This window comes from Corvus moneduloides, chromosome 9 (genome assembly GCF_009650955.1).
Source record: "Corvus moneduloides isolate bCorMon1 chromosome 9, bCorMon1.pri, whole genome shotgun sequence".
NCBI lineage: Eukaryota > Metazoa > Chordata > Aves > Passeriformes > Corvidae > Corvus > Corvus moneduloides.
The window spans coordinates 13,794,390-13,811,017 of NC_045484.1; the positions used below are offsets into that span (position 1 = coordinate 13,794,390).

Genomic DNA, 16,628 nt, shown 5'->3' on the forward strand with positions numbered 1-16,628 from the left:
AACAAGGCAGAACTAGGTTTTCTGCACTTCTTAGAGCTTGCTCACAAGCATAGGCTCAACTCTACCTAAGCAATGATGTTGTAACAGGTAGATCTCGTTTCTGTTCTCTTGCCCTTTTTAAAAATATTTAGTGAATTTTTTTCCTAATTAATTTCTGACCTTGTGAGAGAAATTATCTAAGCAGATATATGAAAACTTTCAGTGATAAGAAAACCGGGGTCTCTGTGCTTCATTCTTGTTGTGATACTAAGCTTTATACCTTTCTGTGTCAGCTTTTCTCTACTGAATAGTCGTGTAAACTACTACTCACAACATTTCCAAAAATTTCTGCCCTGTTCAATTCACAAATGATAGAAAAGGTGCACCTGGGAATTCTGTCTTCTGTTTCAGATTCTTTCATTAGTCCAATTCAAAGAAATTAACCTCATTTAATCTGTTGATCCTAGTGGATAGAATTAGAAGTTTGTCTGCTTATCCAAGCTGGAGGAAAAAAATCTGTAAGTTCTGTAACACTTTGCAAGCTCAAATCTGAATCTGCACATTTGAGCTGTACAGAACCTGAGCAGCACAAACATCTGTTACGTTCTGTTGCTGTTAAGGGCTTCTGCTGGTTCACGGCATCGTTTATGCAGTCTGTACTCGTGTTCTGTATCATTGAATTGTAGTGGTACCTTGTTGCATTTGTTTATTGTTTTCTAGCTAGTACCTTTTATATTACAAAAGTTAATGTAAGCATTAGATTTTGAGATTTATCTCCTGAAAGCCATGCAATATCAGAAGTTAGTTTCTCCAGCAGTATCAGCTCATGAAGCTGTTATGACAGACCATATATTTAGATTCCAAAGGCCAATTATTGTCCAAAAGTATTGTTCAATTTTCCTTTAACCTGAGTTTTCCCTACCTTGTATGTTGTTGTGCAAAACCTGGTTTATTTCTGTTTTCTCTGAGATGTTTTAACTCATTTTTTGATAAGTGAAGTATTTTTTTTAACATGTATGCTGAAAACAGATGTCCAGGTAGCAGCTGTGAGGCAACCTTAGCTCTCTCTCTCTAAGGGAAATACCTGGGACAAGGCAGTCTGACTGCCTGCTGGACTCAGCCTTAACTACCCTAGCAGTCTTGACTTGGAACTTCTTAGTATCACCAGGTGCAAGCTTTTGCTCATCTTTCACACTTTTGCAGTTTTAGGCTTTCTCACACTAGAATAATTAGGAATTCTCACACTAGAATAATTAGGTATATTGCTGTCATTTAGTAATTTAAACAGTCTAGATATTACATGTTTTTTTCTGGCTTTCACTTTGTTTTCCACTTGTGCCTATAAATATACTCACTGGAATCTCTAGAGTAGGTATAATTCTTTCACCTGTTATTAACTTTTAGAAATTCCTAAACTTACCTTTTCTGAATGAAGGAATTAGACTGTTACTAACTCTGGCGGTGCGCAGGTGCTTTAATATATGTACCTGTGAGAATATTGACTTCTGTGTACTTCAGATATGTCATCAACCACATATCTAAATTTTTGTGAAAATTATGTTAATGTGCAAGGAACTTCTGAATTCTTAGCAGAGAGCTATGAACTGTGCTAACTACACTGATAGGCTTCGTCCTTTTTAGGGTTTTTTAGGGGGGGATATATTTTGTAGCAATACAGCAATATCTTATTTTCATGCTTCTCAGGAGACTCTGACTGACATTTCTCTCTGCCTTGGATATACACTCTGCAGAGTTTACTCTTCACTGAATTGGGAGCTTTTTTATAGCAGAGAATCAAGATGACTCAGAATATTTAGAGCTGATTCAACAGCAGGAGGTCAATCTTAGTTTCTCCTTTACCCTTTGGATTCTAAGGATTTATTTTCTGCCTATGAAGGACATAATTTATAATCTATCTCTTGTGCAATTTTTCTCATCCTACCATTTTCTTCTCCTCCTTTTTTTTTTTTTTTCCTGTTTCCAGTATAAGTAACTTTTCAACAGTCTTAAAAACTGGCCAGTAAGCCCTCTAGCATGGGGGGCCAAAACTAGTTGTGTGAATTTGTGGTGATACTGGAAAGCCAACAGTAAGTATTTCACATCACCCATCAAAATAGCCAGCCTTCAAAGTATCAACTTCTCAAATGATCTATATTTGAATTTATAACTCTAAAGATATATTTTTCCTTTCAATCTAGAATTTTTTTTTTTTTAATGGACCTTGAAGATATTGCACTGAAGTGAAGCACTAGATTTGTGTACTGGAGTATGCTCTTAGATGAATAAAGTACGATTGATGCTGCTACTAAGTATTTTTTGGGTACTCATTTATTTGTGTATTTATTTATTTATACATTCCAAGGCTTTTAATCCCCTTTAGGTAAGTATTTAGAGTAAAATTTTTCTTTTTCTTCAATGTGGCATGAAACAGCACATGAACAGGGAAAGACAAATCTGAAGTGTTATGCAGATTTATTTCTAATAATTTCTAATAATACTGTTATATATTGTTGATCTTGTCCCATGATTTAGGTCTTAAAGCTTTGCATAGCCATTTGAACGAAAAATGTGGGTCCTGAAAGGAATTACAGAAAGTATAAAGATCATGATAGCAGTTCTACCATAATAGTAATAAAAAAACCCCAGTAATTTAGAAATATATTCAGTTGTTTTATTAAGTATGTTGTAAAAAAGAAAACCATTTAAAAACAGTTTAGTGCTTTAAATATCATAGATAAATGCAAAATAGCAGGACAGGATCAAATATATACAGTTTTGGATGAAATTGAAGTTATACAGAGATTTAATAGGAAATAAATAAAGAAAGAAACTATAGCTGAAAACCCTACTCCATAGCTTTCAGTGGCTTTGAGTGTCTTTGGTTTAGAATTGTTCCTTCAATTAAAAGTTGCACTTCGGCTCGTTTTGACTCAGGGAAAATATACTTTTGACTGTCCTGCATATTTCTTAGGGCATCTGGCACAAAGAAGTTGCTTAGGGAAATGCATGAGTTTGAACTAGGAAGTGAATTGCTTAGGCAGTCTTTTGTCATTACATTACATCTTTGTCCAGGATGTTATAGAGATCATCTTACAAAACAGCTCTTGTGACTGACTGTCCTCTAACCTTATTCCAAGAAAAAAAAAAAAAAAAAAAAATCACTGGTCCTTTTAAAATCTTGTTGAATTTGATGTATAAGTTGTCTGTCAAAGAGCATGGAGGGAAACTGCATGAGAATTTCCCATTCCAATAGACTCTTCTTTTCTTTTGTGAACATAGCAAAGTTTAGCAACCCAGATTCTGATCTTTGTGAAACTCATTGCCACACATTGATTAGCCTACATTTAGTGTGTTGTTCCTTTAAGGGACTTTTGGATTGAAATTAACGTTTCCTGGAAGTAATTCCTTCACAATTCTTTTCAGTTGCTAATTTCTGTTATTCATTTTAGTAATGCTTTGCAATGAAAAATATATGTGCCAAAATACAGATCTGTTCCATCATTACTAGAAGGGAATAGCCTGCTGTTAGAAACAGGGGAGGCTCTGGTTATCTGTGTAGTATTTAACTTCCAAGAACAGCAACACATTTTATTTGACAATGCCCTGAAAAATTAAACTTCCAACCATATCTAAAAGGATGATAAACATTCAAAGAGAAGAGGATTTCAACATTAATCATTCACCGAGAGCAATGCAACTGAGAGAGAACAAGCTGATGCTAATGAAAAGCACTAACTGTGGTAATGAAACCTTTTAATGTCTTCTACTGACAAGGCAGGCATTGGAAAGCTTCTACTGCTTTGAAATGGATAAAGCACAGTAATTCAATAAATGTTCTTTATTTGTAGTCTTCCCAATCAATTTCTGAGCGTAGCTCTTGTAAGTAACAGTAATACCCTAGTAAGCATTTGCACCTTAGCAGGTTGTTTGAGACTCGTATAATAGAGAAGCAGATGCACCTAAATGTCCCGTGTGTGAGAGTTGTGTTGGTCACCCCAGGCAATGCAGAAAGAGCCACCTCCCATCTTTGTTCGTCCTTCCCTGCTGGCACTGACTGATTGTGGTAGCCTAGAACAAGAAGCAGGTACTGTTTCCCCTGCTTTTTATAGTGCCTGTTTTACTTACAGGTCAAAGCACAAAAAGGCAAGAAGAGAAGGTGTCAAGGACAGTAAGATCCAAGTCAGCTATACTCGGATGAAAACTAATTGATGGATGATTTTTTTCTGTAATTGTCTCGAAGCCTGAAGAAGTTCCCAGGATTTTTGCTCTTCTCTGTAATGCAACGACTTTTTCAGCCCTGACCATAAGAAATGCGGGGAGAAAAAATTCCTGGTACCCAGTGAATGCACTGTGGTTTACCTTTCCTACTGGCTCTCCTAGAAGGGAGGGCAGAGTGAGTTGTGTACCTACCTACAGGACATGAACATGTAGTTGAACTTTCCTTTCTCTGGGGGATATTTTTAGTATGCTTAGGGATATTTTTAAACAGTGGAAGTCTTTTCTAAGAACTTGAGTAGCACAACTACCCCAATGAGTTTATAAACTTTATTACTCTATAGTTCTTTAAAACATCCACACTGGTGATATTTTTCTTTAAAACTGAAATGAAAAGATTGTGTAGAAGTATCAAGTCGTTGTATAAACTAGTGAGATTCAGTTACTGGTTCAGAATTAAATTGCTGTGTATCAACATCAATGAAAATTTCTCCATCCAATATTTTTTCTATTTTTGGGGAAGATTATATGACAAAATCTGCTCTGCATCCCCATTTACATCATCCTTGTTTCTGGAGTTGCTAGTTGCAATATTATTGTAAGTTGTGATATAGATTGGAGAGTGTGTGATTAAAACCTGTGTGGATGATATGCATTGTTTAAAGTTGTACATAATACATCATACCTGGATTTCTCTAAACTTACTCTTGACTTTGGCTGTGTAATTAATGCCAAGGTCAGCTGGGACAAATCTGTTATTGTTCTCATTTCTGTAGGATTACTTTTTTTTTGTTTTTGCTAGCTGAAAGTTTAATTGTTCCTAATGGAATTAAATACTGGACATTAGGATGCCTAATAAACTAAATAATTTGCTTAAATCCAATTTGGATGCTGTCTAGTCACTGTAGAAGCAGTATGCAGCATGTTAGATATTGGCATTGCTCTATGAAGAAAAGGTTAATGCCATAAAATTATGTGCTCTAGGGTAGTTGTATCTTTTTAGCAACTGTCCACTCAATTTCCCAAAGGTTAATTTCTGTGCTAGCTTAGGGAGAATATGATTCTGCAGCCCTTATGTCCTGTTCTCAGGTCTCCTACTGATTTTAATTTCTCTACATCAGCAGAATTCTTACAGGAGTGGGGAGAAAGACCAAACACTAATAATATTTTAATGTCTTTCTATTTCAGAGCTGGTTGTACCACATTTAGAGCTTTACCACAGAGCAGTCACTTCAAAGGAAATGAGCCTTATATGCCTCTAAAAATGATAGTTTCTGCCAATATGAAGCGTGTAAAAACTGCATGATGCTTTAAGGGCATAAAAGTAGTCCCTAGGCAGTCATAACAGAAACGATATATGAATCTTAGTTCTGGTAGATATTAATTAATCTTTTCCCAAAATGAATCCTGAAGACATTTCATATTCCTTGGTTCTGTCCCAGTGATTCAGCCTTCTTACCCCTCTACCACCTGCCAGGACTGTGCAGAGCCAGGCAGCCTGTGCAGAATCAAACTCTCCTCACACTGTCCTGCTGTCACATTGGTCACCAGCTGCCTGCATGTGCTGTTGAGCTGCTACCTTTTAATCCTTTTGCTCTGGCAGGAGCCTCCAGAATCCCCACTTACTGCATTTTCCCACAAGAAACCTGTAATTTCAACTTCTGATGTTCTTGCCAACTTTGCAAATGTACCCTTGCACAAATCCCTTGCTTCCCACCTTTCCTTTTCTAATATTTTTTTCCCACATGATCACTTGCCACTTCTTTCTTTTAGTACAGTCAGTTGTCTGTAGTTAAGCTGGCCAGCTGGATGAATAAGGCATTGAATGAGTAAGGATTTTCAGAAGCAGTGATAAGAGTAAAGAGTTGTGTGTTACCCAAACAAGCATGTATTTCATTACATAATAATTTGACAGTGTCCCCTATTATATCAGTGATAGACATATTCTAATCTAATAATTTTCTTATCCTCTAGCCTAAGAATTTGTTAAACAGAATATTTTTAAATGAGAAGAGCAATCTTATGTAAGTTAATTTAGCAGAGCTTGAAAGCTTTGGTTATTAATAATTCACAGTGCCAAGTTACCACAAAGAATCTTCAAAAGCTGGTTTATTTATTGTTTTAGTATTATTATAGCTCTTTATTTTTCCAGCTGTTACTTTCAGTTCAGGCTTCACTTCTCAACCTGCAATGGCTGTTGTCTTCTCTCAGAAGTGACTTTTTGATTCTTAAGTTACTTCCTTGCTGCCTTCATGAGTCTTCTGCTAATGCTTGACAGTATAGTTTTTGCCTGGAAGGTAATTATGATGAGAAATCACAATGAAGTCAAAGGCATAGTCTCTCAGATAATTTTTTAAAGAACCAGTCCTATAACAGGTTTTATGTAGCACCTTACTGGAGCATATACATACATAGAAATACATAAATATACACACACAGAGTACGGTCTCTTTAGAAAGTGGAAAATTAAGAGATATCTTTCTTGCTACCTCTTTAGATAATTGGATAGGCTGTTTCACTTTGTATCAATTAACCAATTTCGAGGAAATATGGTTTTATTTTTAGATATGAATTACAATAATCAAATGAATTATAATAATTTCAGTGAACCATCATTAGAACAGATTGCAACCATTAAGATTAAAGACATCAAATCTTGGGGTTGGAGTAAATCAAATGTAATTCACAGAATCAGACAAAATTTTAGGTTCAGAGCAGGGCTGACCTCACTTTTCAATAAGGTTCTTCAGAGCCTTGTAAATGAAGTTTTGAATGTATCTCCAAGGATAGAGATACTTTCCTCCTATCAAGGTATCTGAATAATGATTGATGGAAATGAATGCTTCCTGCAACAATTCTTTGTAGGAATCCAGTCATCTGGAGAAACACACAAATTCCAGTGTGAACATGTCTAATGCCTTAAGAATGGTTGTCTTTTTAGTCCTGCTCTGAGCTTAGGCTTGTATCCAAAAGATAGTGTAGAGGAGATAATCTGCAGAAGGTGAGGGCTTCTCAAAGTGCAGAGGTGTCTGTCCTGCAGGGGGCATGAAAAGTATGGCTTTATGAAACAAACCAGTGCAGGAAATTCCTGTGAGGTGTGTCCTCACTGCCCTGGTGATGGTGTCATTCATGGCAGAATCCCAGCGCTTACAAATGCTTTGTGTCTTTGTAGCTGGTTTTTGTTGCCTGGGTTTTCCTCTTTCTTGAGTTTTCTGTATTTGCTGCTTCCTCATGAACAAGCTACAAAAGAAAGGGCATTTTTCGGAGGAACATGTGTGAAAACATGAATGTCTTGTGAATGTCTTGGTGTCAAATGAAATGTGTGATATACATTTCGTGTAGCTCCATGGGTTGTGAATGCTGGTACCTCAGGGTACCAAAGAGCGGGTCTGATGAGTATTATGAACTGGACTTAAAATATTTTTAATATTTAAAATTTCAAAGTAATCTAAGAAAATAATCAGCTCTATTTTTAGTTTTCTTCAACAATTACCTGGTAGCAATGGATACTGTCTGTAATTGTTTGGTAAATTATGAGGGCTTGGAGATTTTTTGCTTTTCTCCATTGAATCACTGCTTAAATGTATCCTGAACTTGCTCTTTCTATGCTTTTCATTGTAATTTTATGAAGTAACAGATAATGTCCACCTCAGGAATGGGATTTGAGGTGTAATGCTAATGAGAAATGTCTGGTATAATTTGTAAGAACATAAGTAGTTCTAGGGCACAACTGTGCATGAGCTTACCCAGCAGAAACTGTTACAGGGGAAGTGTTGGACTCCTGCCAGCATGAGCTGCATACATTAAACTACAACCAGAGCTGGAAGTATTCCGTGACTTTGGTGCATAATTTATTATATTAGTCTATTTGTCTTTCCCTTCTGAAAGAAAGTTAGGAAGTCAGATAATTTAGTTGTATGTACAGATTTGTTCTTGAAAGTGAAGTCTTGTATACCTTCCCTGTCTGGGAGACAGCTGCTAGGGGCCAAGCTTGGGTAAGGAAAGAGAACTCCTCAAGTTTTACTCTGTAACTGCCACTGAATTGAGGAATCATCAGACATGAAAGGAAGACCTCACAGATCCATGCAGAGTCCCATGCCAAAGTGACAGTCTAATTTCTTTACACACTTTTGGATGGTTTTATATTTCCCCTCCTTAGTATCGCAAAATATTTTATTCTGCTGACATGCGACTAGCAAAAGATAATGATAGCAAGTACGCAGAGCTAAAAACTAGTCATACTTCTCTTTAAGTGTGGAACTTAAAAGTGAGAGGGTGGATTCATTCAGCAAGAGACCAGCAACCCTGGCCACGAAAACAGCCAGCCTGTGAGTAGACAAGGACAGATTTTTCACACAAGTTTTCCGGCAAATGAGCAAGGTCTCCTTCAGTTAAAAGAGAAGTTAATCTCCATCTCCCTGGTAACTTCAGCTGTTGTTCACAGATCCTTGAGCAATGTGTCTATAGTATTTGTAAAAACATTGGGGACTGATAGGGTCCAGTCTCTATAGGCAGCTAAACTGGGGGTGGGAGCATAAGGGACCCCAGAAAGGTCTTGATGAGCTCACCATTTCCTTCCTTCATACTTCTGGGTTTTCAGCTTAATGAGAGTTTTATACTGACAACATAGAACCTGGAGGAGTGGGCAAACATTTACTTTGTGTATCCCCTTAATGACTGTATAGAATCTTTAGCCAATAAATTATCTTAATTAGTCTCACTAATTATAACAAAAACATACAAAGGAGAAGACAAACTACAGTGCAGAAAACTGTCATATTCAAATGAGTGAAATTAATTCAGTAATATGTAAAGAGAGTTTTTGAACTGGTCTGTAAAACCTTCAGGCATTGTTCAAATGTCTGAACTAATTTTAGATTATGTACAAAATCAGCTGTATGAATACATACAGTGTCCTGCACAGGGTAGGTCTGTGTGATTTTTAATTTTCCCCCACTTGAACATTGCACCATGAATAGGCTAGTGCTATGTCAAATGCTGTGCAGTAAAATCTGCTATGTCAGTCCTTCAAGGTGTCATTAATTACCTTGGAGAGTGGGTTACTTTCATTAAAATAAACAATAAAAATTTTGTGTGAATGAGATGAGGAAGCTCATTTCCATATTCTGAGGTTTGTCATATGATTTTTATTGAGCTAATTATGCCAAAGATTGCCAAGTTTACCATCAGTTTGTATAGCATTGCAGTTACCAAAAATGTGTCTATCAATGAAAATAAATTTGTAGCTGTGGTAGTAATTTTCTGAGTGGTAAGATTTTTCCTAAGTTTATCTTAGGTAAGACTAAATAATTACTATTTGAGTTTTCAAGTACAAATGTTTTATGTCATTTTGCATTGACAAAACTGTGTCTGTATTCTTTTTATTATGACAATATAGTGGTAGATATGCTAATACAGGCTTTAATTCTCAGAATGTACAGGCCTTAGGTACATGGTGTCCCTCTGGTATCCCACATTTCTCTTATAACCTATGAAGAACTTATGTGCAATAATACTTCTTAATTTGAATACAGAAAGAAGTTTTGAAAAGATTAATTATGTTATTGATGTAAATACTGACTAGGCAACTAATGTGCTGTGACTGCTGCTCATTATATCAAACTCAATCATTTCATTGCTGCCTTGTCCTCCTCCTCATTCGTTTCATCTCCATCTGCTCACTCTCTCATGTACTTGCACTGCATCATATGAGGTGCCCAAGCTTACTGGGGCAAAATGTTGTCTTCTATGAAAAATACAGTCCAGCTCTACATAATACTGCAATACAAACACAATAGTAATGGTTATGCTGCTACTAATTTGACCTTTTTCTCCCTGTTTGACTCTGGGAAAGTGTCGTTCCTATTTTGGAGCTAGTTTATCTGTGTGTAAGTTAAGAGTAAAATTGATGACATCTCACTACAGCCCTTTAAAAGATGGTTACTAGTCTAAGGTAGTCATCAAAGCTTGTGTCAACCCTTGCAATAGGTATCATAAGAGGCTGGTATTTCTTAGGATGTAATGAATGACATTTTCGGAGATTGATTCATCCTGCCCTGATGTAGTAGAGCTTAGTCACCTAATGGAGTTGTTTCTCTCTGTGAACTACATACTAAGACCATAGGAAAAGCTTGTATTTGATGCCTAACTTGTTTGAATCACACTACGAGTGTTCTGGGCAAACCCCCATTTCTTATTCTTTGCTGATGCTGCTTCAGCTGCTAGGAAATTATTTTTATCTTGCATTATCATGGTCCTACAAGCATAAATTTTAGCAGTAAATGTCCTGGGTTTTAGGACTTGTATCACAGCAAATCATTAAACAATTTATCAATTAAAATTTCTTTTTAGTTATCTTTTAACAATATCTTTAGAGATTATAGTTCATTCTGTCTCTTTCCTACTGCTGTGCCATCAGCACAGATGCAGTACTCTTCTCAGAAAGGGCTGGGCTAGTGTATTAGTAGCAGTGTGGAGATGTAACAGTGAAACCATCATGGGGCTTCAAGCAGCTGACACTGATAAAGCAGGAAGGAGGTAAACAGGAAAGATAAAAATAGTGGGATGATTTGATATAAATTCTTGTTTTCCTTCCCATTGAGAAGGCTTTGTTGGGTTGGCTCTGTTTCTTTACTGCCATTTGCCAGAGCAATGTTTTATAACTAGAAAATACAATGAGCAGTGGTGATGTAAGCACATGAAAGGTTAGTGAATTTGGTTTGGAATTGGAAATATATCTTTTTAATAAAGGTTATGATTTCAAAGTATTACAAAATAGTGTGTTTAAGGGTCCTCTTTTTCTGCACTTGTCTACATTGTGTCTCCTGATCTGAAAGTTCACTTAAAATTAGGTAGCAAATGAAAAGAGCAAGGTAAAACCTATGAGGAATATAAGGGGAACTCCTGCTCTGAGATCAGTGGCACTGTTCCCAAGGAAGTTAATTTCAAAACAAGTCTGCCAGTTATCTGAATTTCAGCTGACAATTTTACGTATGAATAGCCTTCTGAAACAAAAATTGTGGGTTCTGGACTTTTCTTTGCCATTCTTCTGTCGTGCATATCACTGCAGTTGCAGAATATATTTAGCTGGTTGCATTAGTCACTGGGGATTGTGTTCTTTTGCTTCTATATGTTTTTATTTAATGTATGTTTGCATATTCAACTGTGCAGGCAATAAACATCATGTTCATTATAATAAAAAGCTATCTCTGCTTTTATTTGATTAGCTAACTGTGTGAAGGCAGGCCACTGGTGTGCAGGCCATGCTTATAAAGTACATCTGCAGCAATAGGAATGTGTTTATGAATATTAAAATAAAGCAATATTTGGTACTATTGCCTGGGTTTGTAATATTCCAAGAATCTTGTGGAGCTTGGATGTGCCTTACCCATGCCTTCCAATCCTTATACCAAATAGCAGCCTATATATTACAACAGTCAGCCTCTATGAAGAGAACAGTAGCAAACATCAAGTGCATTTATGTTTTTCAACTGGTCCAAGTTAGACAGAATCTAATCCAGATTTTAACTTAACTTTATCAGCTGCAGTAAATCAAGCCTTTCAGACTAATTCTAAGGGGAAAAAAATCTTTTAAATAGGAGAAGGATTCACAGTGTGAGAGCAGGTCTTACCTGTATAAAAATAAATACACAGTTCATCATTATTTTCAGAAGCTGCCATAAATTTAGAGAGCTCTCAAAGAAAAAATTCATTGAAGTTTTTATATACCTTTAAATTTTTTTAGTTGAGCCCCTTGCTATTCAATAAAGAGATCCTTATGGAGATTCTTTCCAAATCCTTTAGGGATTTCGATAGTAGCTGCAAAACTGTTCTGTAAAAACAGGATTTTTTATGTCCTCTAATTGCTATATGCAATATCTTCATTGGTACATCTGTAAACAGAAGTTGGTTTGTGATAGCAAAGTGCAGGACTATTTTATCAGCTGGTTTCTGGAAAAAGATTGATTTTCCTCAATGCCAGTTTTTGAAAGAAATATGCCACCCGCGTTTCTATGGGGCATGCACTCAAATAGAACTGAAGAGCTGGGTCTCGTGCTCATTGCGGTCCTGCTGTTGACTTTGGTCTTTGGGCCAGGCCATGTATCCTAACAATGAGGGTGTCTGTATGCAATTTCCAGGAATAAGATTTTTATGTGTATGGTAATGTGTATTAGACTCTGGTAAAGAAATGGGTAGAATTCACCACAAGATGTCTCATGTCTCACTACAGATTTTTCACTAAAGTAGGGAGCTATCCAGCTAAGTCTGGTGAGTGCAGTGCGAATGACATGATTTCGATTCTTCTGGAGAGTGTGTTAAAAGCACATAAAAATAGACTGGATGTGGAATCCAGGCATGAAGAGTGTGTACTTCAAGGGCTGATGAAAAATAAATGCACGGAGACTAACATCACTGAATATTGGAAAAAAATCTCAAGAAGGGGAGGAAAATGAACAGTTAAAGTGCAAGTACAACACTAGGAGATGATTACTCATTATAAAACAGGGTGACCTAATCTCATTTGTTATTTCTCACAGTCTTTAAGATAAGTGGACTCTATGGCTAAAGTGTCCATTTTAAGACTGTTTCCCACCCTTATAACATTTAGGGTAGGGTGTGTACCTTTAAGTAACTCTTTATCTGTTGGCTCTGGGAATCCAGACTAGAGCCCACACATGCCTGAATCTGTACAAGCCTTAGGCACAGTTGTCTATTCTTAAGTGTATGTGCTGTAAATGTATTTTTAAATAGAACTTTTTTGTGTTCCTATGTGTATGACTTCTCTCAGCACTGGTGCAGACTCTCCTCTTACTCTAGGATGTTACTCAAGTGAGGATAGATTCATGGCCAGCTACCAATTTTCTTTATAGCTGTTAAATAAAAGCTTTAAGTGTTAATTGGTTTCATAGCTATCCATATACAAAAGAGTATGTATTTCCATTCCCAGTTTTGGAAGGATTGGGGGGTCAGGGTGGGTAGTTGTGGGTCTGTGGGGAAATTCTCCTGTGGCCAGAAATGAGCCAGAAGCACAAGTTTATTGTAAAAGTCAAATGTATTTCACATATCTGATGACCCAAACAAGTAGATATGCTCAGGATAAGTGTTATGTACTGACAGGTTTTTTAATACACACAGATATTCTAAAGTTGTTGTGTTGGGGGTTTGTCGAGTAATCTGATATTGAACTTTATGATGGACTCTTTTGTTAACATGTAACCACAATGTGTCTCCAAAAATGCTTCCATAAAAATGTCTGGCAAACCACAGAGCAAAAATGAAGCATTATTTTCTTGTAAAATCACAGAATCACACAAGAATACATGGAGGTGCTCAGGGAAAGACTGGATGTGGCAGTTAGCGCCATGGTCTAGTTGACATGGAGATGTTAGACCATAGGTTGGACTCAATGATCTCGGAGGTCTTTTCCAACCTAATTGATGCTGTGCTTCTGTGGATTCCATGTTGAGGTCTTTACCACCCCGGCCAATAGTGGCGATCCCTGTTCCTGCCCGGGCCCGTCCGAGCTGTCGCTATTGGCGGTGCCGGGGCCGATTCCCGCCGGCTTCGGGACGGGACGGGACGGCGTGCACCTGCGGCAGCTCCCCGGCGCTGTGCACGCCCGTCCTACAGGTGTGTGTGTCGGTGCAGAGGGACCCACGGTGCCCCCCGCCCCTCAGGAGGCGGGGGGGAAAGCGCGGAGGGTTCCCTTACTAATCACGGCCGCGGGGCTGTGCCGTGGGAGCCGTCCGGGGGTCGGGCAATTCCCTTCCCCGCCGGGTCCGGCGCGGCCGCTGCTCCCCGGGCGGGGCGGGGCGGGGCGGGGCCGCCCTTGCCACCGCCACGCTCCGCCCGCCCGCCGCACGAGCCGGTGCCCGCGCTGGAGCCGCTGCCGGAGCGGCGGGCCGGGCCCCCGCTGCCCTGTCCTGCTGTGCCCTGGCCTGGCCGCGCTCCCCGCCGGGCTGACCTCGCTCCCGGCCGCCGCTGAGCCGCCCCCGCCCGCGGTGGATGCCGCCGGGGAACGGGCGGAGCGCGCCGCCGGGGAGAGGGGCTGCCGCGGCCGCCGGAGCCCACGTACATGCGAGTGCCCTCTCCGCTCACCAGCATGCTTTACTTCCAGATGGTGATCATGGCAGGGACCGTGATGCTGGCTTATTACTTCGAGTACACGGACACCTTCACCGTCAACGTGCAAGGCTTCTTCTGCTACGAGGGCGCGTACCGAAAGCCCTACCCGGGCCCGGAGGACCGCAGCGCCGTGCCGCCGGTGCTCCTCTACTCGCTGACCGCAGGCGTGCCCGTGCTGGTGGTAAGCAGGGGCTGCCTGTGCCTGCTCTCCGCTGGCTTGTTGGGCTGGGCTGGACTGGACCGGGCCGGGCCGGGGCGGGCCGCGGGTCCCGGCCGGAGCGGTGCCGCCGGCGGGCGGCTGCGGGTGGGCCCGCGGGCGGGGACCCTCCGCGCTCCCGGGGCTGCGGCCCGGCCCCGGGGCCCCGGCGGGCAGCGCTGCCTGCCCCAGCCCGTGCCCCACCGTGCCCACCGCGCCTCTCAAGTTTATTTTTAGCACCGGTTTATGTAACCGCCAGTGCCTGTATTTCTAGCCCCGTGCGACTCCTTTTGGTAAAAATTTTCTTTTATTTTTCGAAACGCGCGTCGCTTGCAGGTAGATGAACAACCTGAGGAGAACCCGGTTTTTAGCAACCCGTTACTGATGTGTCACCCGGTGCTAATTAGAAAACCCCTCTGGCGGTTTTGTTTTTTAAAAGTCAACTGGTACATGCAGGGAACAGGGAGCACTTACACTTGATTTAGTTGTCTCCGTATGTCACTGTTACTGATGGGTGTGCAAACGAAACCTGTGTGTAATTGAACATGATCTTCCGTCAATCAGTTTTAAACAGGTGTGTCTAAAAAGTGATTTATTTAATTGATTTTCTTTGGGGATCTTTTTTGGAGAACATCGAAGAGAAAGCTTTTTGGAAAAGCAGTGAGATTCCTTTCAAGCTGTTGAAGGTACTCTTTATGTTGTCATATAATTAGCATCATTTAGTGATCCCTGACCCTACTGAGGAGGAAAGGCCTAGAGGGGAACATTTAACCATTGGGGATGGATTATATATAGACTTAGCAGGTGCATGCACAGTTACACAGAAAGTCCTTGTAAAGAGTTGATTTTAATCTACTGTAAGCATTAGAATAATACAAAAATGCAATAAGAAGAGGCCTTTTAAGATAGTAATTACTTGTTTCACACATTAATTCTTTTTCAGGAAAATGTAACAAAATAGAAGAAAAAGCCTCCTCAGGGTAATGCTATGGTAATCCCAGGCAGGATTTCTGCATTTGTAGCATCATGACCTCTCAGATGGTATCAAACATAAAACCTCATGATCAGGATGAGCCTTAGTATTTGAGACTTGGTTCTCTTTTTGATTTTTTTTTTTTTTTTTTCCCCCTGAGGGATTGAACCTCATCATTTGGCAAAACCTGTTATATAGCATTTTGGTTTTGTTTGGTTCTTTTGATGTGAGCATTAGTTACTTGACCACTTTATTAACCTGTTTGTTCTTTTGAACCCCCAAATACTGTTGAGATTCAAAAGGGGAATTTTTATTGTTTGTTTTGTGGTGATGTTTTTCTGTTGTTGGCATTTGATGTTTGCTTTGCTTTGAATATTCTATTTCTTTTGTTTAGCTCAGGAAGTTATAAAGATTATGTCAGATATTGATGTTGAGCATCTCTTTTTTCAAGTATGTGTCAGCAAGATGGATTGGTAGTTTCAATTCATTTCCTGGGTGCTAGGTGATTACGTCAGAGGAATCTCCATGACATTTTTGGTTGGCAGTCTTGTAATTAGCCTTGCTAAAAAGCTAATAATAGAATTTAATGGTACTTAACTGTGTATTATTATTATTTGATTTTATTAAATGAAGAATTTAACTCCTGGGAGTCTCATGAATTCAACAGCATTAAAGTCTAATAATTAACTTTATTAAATGGATGGATTTTTCAAGTTTTGCATAGAGTTTTGTTCTGATTTGCCTTGGGCAATCCTCTTGGACTTAGTGTTTACCTGGGAAGGCACTTACTCAGTTGTGCAGGATGTGTACGTTGTCTTTCCTTGTTCTTTTCATTGAGAGGAGTGGTGAAGGTAAGAGTTCTTCACCAAAACAACTTGTACGTTTTCAGTTGTAGTTGGTTTCAGAGATTAGGTTCTCTTCTATTTCATTTGTTTCTTGTCTATGAAATTTTGGACATACATGTTCTGTGTTAATTTTGTTTCTGTAAGTGAAATATAAAAATGAATCATGTAACATAGCTATATTTTGGTCTGTAAAGATGCAAATGTAGACTAGTGAGGGAAATGGATTTCTGTGAATGCAATTTCACTTTTTTTTTTTAAATGACTATTGTCCTTGAACATAGCATATTAAATACTA

At 39.0% G+C, this 16,628-nt stretch overlaps 1 protein-coding gene across 4 annotated transcripts in view; it reads left to right on the top strand.

Annotated features, from left to right (window-relative positions):
• PLPPR5 (phospholipid phosphatase related 5) overlaps positions 1–16,628 on the top strand; it is a 77,807-nt gene that overhangs the window by 18,642 nt on the left and 42,537 nt on the right. For 2 of the 4 annotated variants that reach the window (XM_032118040.1, XM_032118041.1), the window contains exon 3: positions 14,312–14,500. In XM_032118040.1, the coding sequence (XP_031973931.1) occupies positions 14,312–14,500 (189 nt within the window). Of the gene's footprint in view, positions 1–14,168; positions 14,501–16,628 lie in introns of those variants that run through there. The other 2 variants (XM_032118043.1, XM_032118042.1) reach the window with 2 other exon arrangements.